The 11142-nt window shown below is 44.8% G+C and overlaps 1 protein-coding gene across 1 annotated transcript; it reads left to right on the top strand.

Annotated features, from left to right (window-relative positions):
- Positions 1–4901: 4901 nt before the first annotated feature.
- Positions 4902–10148, top strand: LOC114930075 (uncharacterized). Its single transcript, XM_085485269.1, has 6 exons — positions 4902–4945; positions 5091–5234; positions 5414–5583; positions 6302–6852; positions 6947–7777; positions 8484–10148. Exons 1-6 carry the CDS (start codon positions 4902–4904, stop codon positions 10146–10148), a joined length of 3405 nt encoding a protein of 1134 aa, XP_085341395.1.
- The last annotated feature ends 994 nt before the right edge of the window (positions 10149–11142 follow it).

The raw sequence follows: 11142 nt of genomic DNA, 5'->3' as shown, positions 1-11142 counted from the left end.
TTGTATAATTGTAATAACTTTTAACGATACATTGCACATTTATTTCAATTGCAACAGAATGAATTTATATTCTTGTATGAATATTGAAAATAAAGAATGGGCTCCTCCATCGCCCATTCTCGTGAGAACGCAACCATATATTTTTCTTCGTCTCTCCGATTTTAACACGACATACATATTTCTGTCTGATAATTTTTTTCTGAATGATACTTTTTGAAATGTCATGAAGCCTAGGTCAAATTAGAAACTTATTGCACTCGTTTTAACGCAGCGCTTACAGCAGCTTTTATAAAGCGCCAGAGCAGCCGATATTTTATTTTGGCGCTTACGGCAACTTTTATACAGCGCTAGAACAGTTGATGTTTTAATGTAGCGTTTACGGAAGTCTTTATACAGCGCCAGAGCAGCCTATGTTTTATTTCGGCGCTTGCGGCAGCCTTTATACAGCGCCAGAGCAGCCGATGTTTCATTTCGGCGCTTACGGCAGTCTTTATACAGCGCCATTATTTAATCTGTTCTAAGAACAATATGTATGCCCCTTGTGCTCCTTTGGGCCATTTTTTCTTGAACACTTCCATATCATTAGAGTAATACCATTCCGATTTTGTGTCAGCTCTCAACATACACGTGTAGTGACCACGATTCATTTCTTCACCTTCGTGAAATATAGCGCTTATTAGCTTGTACTTTTTTTTATTAATCGTGATATTACTCGTCGGCACGGCGGTAATCCGATTGTTGATAATTTTTTTAGAAGCACCGTTTAGAAAAGTATATAAATTGAGCTGTATTACTACGACGGATAAAGTTGATTCGATTACGGTTTTCTTTTTTAACACGGTGCCCTTACATTCGTTACAATTGCCGTTTATCGTTTCCCATTTAGAAAATTCTACATTAATCAAACTTTGTAGAGTGACACCTTTTTTCCTTTTTAATGTCGAATGTATAGGTAATATTAACAAACTACTGCTTTCCAGCTTAGTTACATTGTAATTACATTTGACATTCGAGCAACATGTTACGTGCTTTAATTCGAGTTTTAATACATCATTGATGTCGGAATACGTCGACATTAGAGCCGTAAAAAATTCCGAAACATCTTGTTTTGTTCGTTCTTCGAAGCGTTTTCCGATAGATCTTCTAACCGCTTGAATGTTGCAATATTTACGTTCACCATACGCGCAGATAGCATCAATCAATGCATTCGATGCTTTATTTTTCAGTATTTGTTGCCTAATACGTACGCAATGAAACGCACATTGTAATATTACATTAGCGTAACACGAAACAGCATCGTTATTGCAAAGGCCATATATTTTCCACGTAACTATACTTTCTGGTTCCTCACAATCATAATTCTGCATATCATCAATGATATTAGGGATATCCCATCGACGATCGTACATTTTCACAACCTTTTTCTCGGACGGATTGATTTGTGGCAGTTCAGATTTGAATATAGATCTCAGTCGATTATATTCTACAATGGCTCTCGAGTTTGCTTTAACTGATGCTGGATTGAAATTTATCAAATGTAGGCCTTCCAATTTACTTACTCGTGACAAACCTACATAGGCTTGACCATCACTGAATACAGTCGTTCCTAAATCCATCATTGCATTGTTACATGTAATTCCTTTGATTATAAATAATTCAACATTCTTTAATTTGTCTCTCAAAGTTTTCAAAACCATGTCTGATAATTGCGTATATTTTGGTGTAGATTCATGACTAACCGGTAGTTGAAACATTCTATGGATTGTCAAGCCATCGATATTGAATGCTGCGATACCCGTGGGAGCAGATATGGCAGTCGTTTTTTCGAAATTTATTCTGATCCAACGTTTAATCGTTTCAATTAGAAAACTTTTCCCTGTACCACCCTCGCCACTTACGTACAGTCGCAGAATCTGATTCTTATCTTGTAAAACTTGGCATACTCCATCAAAGACTCTTTTCTGGTCTTTGTTCAATTGCGACATCATTTGCGATAAATCAATCGGGTCGTCAATCTTACCAAAATCTTCCAGATCTTTCATCGCGTCGTCAGCTTCTATCGGATTACAATCCAGTTCATCGTCATCGGATTTGTCTCTGTCTGCTGTTTTCAGATCATTTTCGCGCTTCTCGATTAATTCAGCAACGTTCTCAAAAGCTTTCTGTATTTCTTCGAGCCTTTCGTGATATTTCATTGCCTTCGTTAAAACAGACTCTGAATTCTTAAAGGCATCCGTGTAAGTCTCGAATGTACCTTTGAGTTCACTCAAATCTCTCCATGGTTTGAACAGAAGAAACAGCGAGTAAAAGTATTTTTCGGGCTCAGTTTTTATATTAAATCGATAATGATTAATTAAATAACCCTTTTTTCGTTTTTTTAAAAATAAACCCGATGCCAGTTTGTAACACTTGACTTCGTCATTATTTGACATCTGTTTCGTAATTTCCCAGAATCTGGCAAAATCGTACAAATTCAATGATTCTAATTCCTGAGGTCTATTTGGATAGTAATCATCGATGAGTGACGAACAGTAAATATTCGTAGAATTTTCATCGAGAGCTTAAATTTCATTAAATGTTTTAACTTTTCTATTTCTCACCTCATTAACATCGATCCATTTGACCATGGTATCATTATCCGTACCGTACAAGGGATTCCCTAATAGTATATCCGCAGCTTCTAAAGCACCGCATTCTCTGTTATTTAATGAACGCATTGCAAATTCCACAGTTTCGATGCCAAGGACTTATTCGAAATCTAATCACTTCAAAGTCTGTATTGCATTTTTCCGACTTTGTCGTGTATTTGTGTTAAATATGAGTTTTAAAAACTCTGATTTTTCTCTATAAATTGTATGTCCATATTTCCCTCCCAGGCTAATTTTGATAGACGGATATTATAATCATTTATAAACCTTTCCGACTCCTTGCGAGGAAGATCGTACAATCTGCTCTTACTGGCGTAAATTTTTTTCTACCGACTATCGAAAGTGATAACGTCTCTTAAAACGAAATTCTCAGTAACTGGCCGAGGAAATCGAACCGACACTTTTTGTATATATTAGTTTCCGTTTTTTCGTTACGCATGCAATACGAGTTATGTTTATGATTCGGATCAATTATTACCGTATCGTACAACGTTGGCGAAACATTTCATCTGGAATTTCACACGTTACTATTTTTTGAATAAACGTAGCAACTCTTCATCCGGCGATTTTCTTATACTGAAGCATCTTTTATCCAAATCATACAATGCATGTGCTGGATACTTCTACGTTGATATTCCAGTCGCCAGAAGTAATGAATAACCTTTCCTATTGGATTATAGGAACGAACAAATAAAATCAATCATGGCTTGAATTTTATGCACAGGAATCTAGAAGTACTTACAGGATCGTATGCGGATTAGTTCGCTGATGCCTAACGTCTCTTTATCGGGATTTATATCTCGTAAATATTCACCCAAATCGGACCAATTTCCATTCACTAGGACTCAAAGTCAAAAAACCACGTCGCTGGACCGTAATGCAATGTCATGCATTTTACATTATTGACGTTGTCGCCAAAATTGATCCGTATTTCTCAATTTGCGAAAAATACTCATTAAATTCGATTCTAATTGGTAACCTTTCAATTCGTTCAAGTATCTACCAGCAGTGTATCTCTTTCGTGGGTTAGTAACCATCATCGTATAATAGATACCACTTTTCAAACTGTCGTAGTTTAGCAATCATTGAGAAGGAAGAACAGATACTGGCAGATTCAACCTGAATCTACTATGTTTCGACATCAATCGTTGTTCTAATAAATAAATATTTTCGGCAATGCAAAGTTTCTATCTTCTCGTTGCCCCATTGACACCATCAGGATATAAATCAGGGAAAACACATGACATCCAGATATTTATAACAATTATCCATTGGAAAATCTTCAATTTTCACCATTTGATAAAGCTTCAATGCAGATTCGTTATCGATCTTTTCGCGGGTATTGGGTATATTGTATACTGATCGTATATCCGAATGTTCAGTGATTTGTGTGAGAAAAGCCGGACGTTTTAAAACGGTTTGATCATTATAATTTTTGTTTTTGCTGTACATTGTACAAATTCAATGCTGGTATTCCCTCAATCACCTCATTTTATTCGTCATTGTCGCTTTCCTCATCGACAATCCTATATTCTGTTTCCTGCCACTTATCCTTTAATCGATCATCAGATACGCTGGAAGACGAATTTTTGAGTATTGAGGATTATTTTCTTTCAACCATTGTAAAGCTTTATACATTTATTAATATCTACCAAATTTTCCCAAACCACTTTAGATTTCTTGGGTATTGTTTTGGAAGCGTTTTTGCGACTATCGCTCGCCTCGACTTATTGTCTGCGCGAGCGAGCACACAGTGATCAACCAAAAAAACATATACATAAACCTACGGCTTGTTATTGCCCGCGCTCTGATTTCGTGTTATTTCCCTTTTTTTTCTCCGAAACCGCGGGTTCCTGCTATCCGACGGTCGATTCCGAGTAAGTCTGCGCTCAGCTGTCTAAGCGACCACAAGTCAGTGAGACTCTTTCGAAACAGTTTTCGCTCTGTATTCTCCGAAAGTTGCGTCCACCGAATACCTTCGAGTTGCGGATCTTGGCGCTGTAGCACGTTCAACCCGCTCCCGTTGAAAGAAGGACGAGCGAAAGACTACCAGACCAGAGGAACGACACTCTAATTATTATTTAATTAATAAAATTAAAGGAGCCTGCAAAACCAACCCGGGCCTATCGTTAATCTTCCTTAACATTCCTTGCCCACCGATCGTTCAATAAACGATTAAAACCACACATAATTTGGTCCTTCGAGCCGATCGGTGGCAAGACGAAACCAAGCAGTTGACGATCTGCCGGCATCATGTCGAACGTGGAGGAGATAATCAGCGATCAGACACAGCTGATGTACTCTGTCGCACGAGTTCTGCCAAATTTCAAGAAGCTTGGCCAAGCACGGATGACTCGTGCCGCTACAAGGAGCGCCTCGCCAACCTGAAGGTCGTCTTTTCGAAGTGCCAGAACTCTATTCGAAAATCACTCGTCTGGCCAGTGATACTCAGAAGCAGCAGCTGCCTTACTTCAAGGAGCAGCAGTTTTTCGCCTGCGAGGACGTCTTCACGAAACATCCGACTACATGGCAGAAATTCTCGAGGCCTTCGAACCAGGACCGCGGCATCAGTCAACAACCTTGGACGTAAGCAACCCTTCCGAATTCTCTCGCCGGTCGTCACATTTGCCCAAGCTACACTTACCAACGTTCGAGGGAGGCTTTGACAAATGGGAAAATTTCCGCGACCGATTCACCTCGTTAATCGCTAACGATACCTCGCTGTCAAACGTCGATCGTTTGCATTATCTTGTTCGTGTGTAAAGGGTTGAAGCTAGTAAGGCGTTGAGCCACCTCGCGATTACGGACGCGAATTACGTCGTCGCGTGGAACCTCTTAATTTCACGTTACGAAAATAAGCGACGCTTGATTACCGGGCATTTGCAAACATTAGTTGATTTACCCGCGGTTCCGAGTAAAAACTCCAAGACCTTCGGTACCTTTGTGATCAGACCAACGCCGCGATACATGCGTTAAAGAATCTCGGTCGACCGGTCCGAGCCACTGGGGATGATCTATTGGTCTTCCTCGTTTCGCAGAAACTCGATAAATCAACTCGGGAGGCGTGGGAGATAAAGCTTGGCGAAACCAGCGAGTATCCTCGCTTTAAAAGATCTTACGCAATTTATCGATACTCGAATTCGCGCATTCGACGCGATCGCTCCCGCGAATCCGAAAGAGAAAGCATCCGAATCGAATAAATCGGCGAAAACGCCACGTACTCGCCTCCAATTCCGGCGTTCCCGCGAACGTCACGTGCCCTGTCTGTAAAGCCAAACATTTATTATACCAGTGCTCGACCTTCGCTAGCAAAACACCGTCCGAACGATTCGAGTTAATCCGTCTCACCGACGGTGTATCAATTGCTTCAGCGCGAAGCACGTTGTGAAGGAATGCACGAGCCAGCGCACATGCAAACAGTGTCAGAAAAGGCACCACTCGCTATTGCATTTTGACACATCCGCCAATCAAGGAGATACCGTCGAATCCGCGGTCGCGACGACGTCGAGCGACTCGAGTAATAGCGACGTCACAACGCATCTCTCCACAAACATGGTGTCACCCGCAGGCCGCGATTCTCCTCGCAACTGCCCGCGTTCGCGTGCATTCGCCACAAGGACGAGTAGTTACTGTTCGCGCATTGATTGATCAAGGTTCCGCAGTCACGCTTATCACCGAATCAATCGCCCAATGCCTACGGTTACCGCGCGTTAAGCAAGCCGTTCGGATTGCCGGCATCGGCGATAAACAATCCGTATCGCATCACGCAGTTACCGTCATCGTAACTCCTGCGTTCGGCGATGAACCTGCGTACTCGACGACCGCTCTTGTTCTCCCCTGCTTAACAAAATATACGCCAAATCGTACAAATTCCGCGTGTCGCTGGTCGCATATATCTGGATTGCGTTTAGCCGACGGAAATCTCATGAGTCGCGATCCGATCGACGTCATTATCGGCGCCGACCTGTATGGCTTGATCCTCCTCGACGGTATTCGAAAAGGATCCGTTAACGAGCCTACGGCTCAAAAAACCACTCTTGGCTGGATCCTCTCCGGACCCGTCACTCCCATCTCCACTGATCCACGCGCATCTGTGCAGGTGCATCATGGAACCGTCCTTGAATCTCTCGATTCCATTCTCCGTAAATTTTGGGAAATTGAGGATATTCCCCTCTCATCTTTTCCAATCCCGAAGATCTCGAATGTGAGGAACATTTTTCGTCCACTCACTACCGCACGCCTCAAGGGGCGTTATGTCGTCCGGTTACCTTTTAAAGGTCACACCGCAGTCTCGTTAGGCGAATCGCGCGCCGTCGCCTTCGCCAGCCTTCAACGCCTCGAACGGCGTTTCCTTCGTCCAGCCGGAAACGGCTTCCGCCTATCGCGAATTCCTTACCGAGTATCGTCAACTCGGTCATATGACCATCGCGCCAGCGGATAATCGCTGTGGGAATGCACTCCACCGCTATTATATCCCGCATCATGCTGTCGTACGAGACAGCAGTGCCACGACGCGCTTACGCGTCGTTTTCAACGCGTCGTGTCGAACCTCGGACGGCACATCCTTGAACGATCACTTGATGGTCGGGCCTAAGCTCCAGCTCGATCTCGCCACGGTGCTAATGCGATGGCGTCAACATCGCTATGTCTACACTGCCGACATCGCAAAGATGTATCGGCAAATTCTAGTTGACCAACGCGATGTTGACTACCAGAGGATTTTGTGGCGAGAGTCTCCGGAACAACCAGTCGAGGAGTATCAACTACTCACAGTTACCTACGGCACCGCTTCCGCTCCTTACCTCGCTCTCCGTGTTTTGCGACAGTTAGCGCAAGATGAAGGCGCCTCATTTCCGCTCGCGGTTCCGGTTCTCCTTTCGCAACTTTGCGTCGACGATAGCGTGTTCGGCGCCGACGATAAAATTCTCGCGCGCCAGACTCGCGACCAACTTGTCGCGTTATTAGAAAAGGGCGGTTTTCGCTTGAGAAAATGGGCGAGCAATTGCGAAGATCTCCTATCGGATATTGATCCGTCCGATCACGGTCTCGCCTGCTCAAAGGAGCTATATGATGATGAGCGATTAAGCGTGCTAGGTCTCACGTGGGACCCGTGTCGCGATGTCTTTCGGGTTAAAGTTTCTCTCCCGACACATATTTTGAAAAACGAAACGCGAGATCTTATCGACCATCGCCAAACTATTTGATCCGCTCGGTTGGATCACCCCCGTCGTGATTACCGCAAAAATATTTCTACAAACATTGTGGCAATTAAAATGCGATTGGGACGACGACATTCCCGGCGATTACGCAACCAACTGGGAACGCTATTATTCGCAATTATCGTGCCTTCATCAACTCGAAATCGCGCGCTGGACGCGATCCGGCTCTCATACCTTGAAAACGGAGTTACACGGTTTCTCAGACGCCTCTACGAAAGCCTATGCGGCGGTAGTCTATCTCCGTAACATTAACATCGACGGATCGGTCGACGTTTTCTTGCTCGCCGCGAAGTCCAAGGTCGCCCCTCTCAAAACATTAAGCGTTCCGCGTCTCGAGTTAGCCGCTGCACATCTTCTTTCGCGTCTCGTGCAGTTCGTTCGAACGACGCTTCAACTGCCGAACATCGAAATACATTGTTGGACGGATTCCACCATAACGCTAGCCTGGCTAAGTAAATCGCCGTCTTGCTGGCGAACGTTCGTAGCAAATCGCGTCGCGGCCATTCAAACGACCTTACCGGACATACCGTGGCGCCATGTTCCGACTTACGACAACGCCGCCGATGCCGCGTCCCGTGGTCTTGCTCCGGAGGAACTAGCTCCACATCCGTTATAGTGGCACGGACCCCCGTGGCTGTCTTTGCCTCCAACCTCTTGGCCGAACGGCAATCTCATACAAGATGAGATCACATCCACCGATCTTTTGGAGAAACGAAACGTACACGTCGCGGATTCTCCGGCTCCTCCGGAATTATGGGATCTCGCTTTTCGCTTCTCATCATGGCCGAAATTGCTTCGCGTGACCTCGTATCTAATTCGATTCGGGAATCTCGCGCGACGGCGAAATCAATCACTCGAACGCAGTTCGCGCGTCGACGAAATCGCTGCAGCCAAAGCGTACTGGCTCCGCTCTATACAGGCAGCTATGTTTCCCGCTGAATTAGTCCGTCTCGCTGCGAAGAGATCCGTGTCCAAATCCAGTCCGCTTTCATCTCTCAATCCTTCGCTGAGCGACGACGGACTCATCCGCGTCCGCGGACGTCTGCGTCACGCTCGCCTGCCAGATTCGACGAAGTACCCGATCGTCCTTCGGTCGCATCCTCTCCTTTCCCTTATCATCGATCATCACCATCATCGCATGCTACACGGCGGTTCACAACTCACTCTCGCATCCTTACGTTCCGAATTCTGGATTCTTCGCGCTCGCACTTGTACCCGCGCAGTCCTTCACAAATGTGTGCGATGTGTCCGCGAGGCTGCGACCATTCCAAATGAACTCATGGGAGATCTTCCGTCGGTTCGCGTAAATCGCGCGGCGCGACCGTTTTCACACACGGGAGTCGATTATGCTGGTCCTATTTTGTTACGAAGTACACCCGGGCGCGGACATAAGTCTCATAAAGCGTACATCGCCCTGTTTGTATGCCTCACTACTAAGGCTATCCACCTTGAAGTCGTGACCGATTATACTTCGGCCACCTTTATCGCGGCGTATCATCGGTTCGTGTCCAGACGAGGTCTTCCCCAGGGGATGTATTGCGATAATGGCACAACTTTCCAAGGAGCCGATCGCGAATTAGCCGATGCACATCGTCGCGCCCTCCGCGATCCAAATTTTATTGAGGCGACCGCTTGCGAAAAAACATCGTGGCATTTCCTTCCCCCGGCCGCCCCACATTTCGGTGGTCTCTGGGAGGCCGGTGTGCGTAGCGTCAAAACGCACCTCAAACGCTGCATAGGTGCTCACACTCTCACGTACGAAGAAATGAACACCCTTCTCTGTAAAATCGAAGCGTGTTTAAATTCTCGACCGTTATCTGCCGTCTCCGAGAATCTGGAAGACTACCGCGTTTTAACTCCTGGGCATTTTTTAATCGGCGCTCCGTTAGCAGCGGTTCCCGAATCCAGCGTTCTCGACCTGCATGAAAATCGACTGTCACGCTGGCAGATGACGCAGCGCATCACCGAAGGTTTTTGGAGATCTTGGCGCAACGATTACTTGCTCACCCTCCAACAACGCCCAAAATGGCGAATTGTACAAAAATTAGCGCGCGTCGGTCAGTTAGTTCTTCTACGAAATCCGCAAGCTTCCCCGAGTCAATGGGAGCTCGGCCGAATTGTTGCGTGCCATCCCGGAGCCGACGGCTTGACGAGAGTCGTCACCGTCCGAACGAGCCGCGCAGAATATAAGCGCCCTATCACCAAAATTTGTTATCTTCCCGTCGACATCAATCAAGAGATGTCAATGATATCCGGCTCGGCGGGCGGAGATAAAAAGTAAAGCAAGCACTTGCTCATATATATATATATATCTTGTTTTGTTTGTTTGCTTTTGTTTAATTTGTTTTAAAATTTAATCAACTATATTCTTATGTATACCTTTGTCACTGGTCTCGTAATCACGATAAGACTGTTCAAATCGATAGAGTGGATCTCTCAATCGATTGTAAACGTTATCGTCGTTGGTGCAAACCGAAGTGCATCTCTTGTTCGTCACAATGCGCATTTCGAATGTGTTCATTCGAGGCGGGCGGTATGTTTTGGAAGCGTTTTTGCGACTATCGCTCGCCTCGACTTATTGTCTGCGCGAGCGAGCACACAGCTGATCAACCAAAAGAAAACTATATACATAAACACGGCTTGTTATTGCCCGCGCTCTGATTTCGTGTTATTTCCCTTTTTTTTCTCCGAAACCGGCGGGTTCCTGCTATCCGACGGTCGATTCCGAGTAAGTCTGCGCTCAGCTGTCTAAGCGACCACAAGTCAGTGATACTCTTTCGAAACAGTTTTCGCTCTGTATTCTCCGAAAAGTGCGTCCACCGAATACCTTCGAGTTTGCGGATCTTTGCGCTGTAGCACGTTCAACCCGCTCCCGTTGAAAGAAGGACGAGCGAAAGACTACCAGACCAGAGGAACGACACTCTAATTATTATTTAATTAATAAAATTAAAGGGAGCCTGCAAAACCAACCCGGCTATCGTTAATCTTCCTTAACATTCCTTGCCCACCGATCGTTCAATAAACGATTAAAACCACACAGGTATACCTCGAACGAGAATGTGCAACTCGTGATTCAAATTTATAGGATCGTCCGGAGGACATACCTTATCCAATGTTTCTTGTAAAGGCAGAGGCAAATGAAATGTTCTACCTTTTCCTAAACAGAGTTCGATTATATAAGTTTCTTGATTTAAAATGTGCTATATTTAAATCATTTAATTATTTTTTTCGTTCAAGTACAATTAACAGCAAAAACTGCATATACGTAGGTATGT

This window comes from Nylanderia fulva, unplaced genomic scaffold, assembly GCF_048542155.1.
Source record: "Nylanderia fulva isolate GAGA-0341 unplaced genomic scaffold, ASM4854215v1 Scaffold356, whole genome shotgun sequence".
NCBI lineage: Eukaryota > Metazoa > Arthropoda > Insecta > Hymenoptera > Formicidae > Nylanderia > Nylanderia fulva.
Note: the sequence above shows the minus strand (reverse complement) of the source record. Positions and strands in the feature narration are given on the sequence as shown.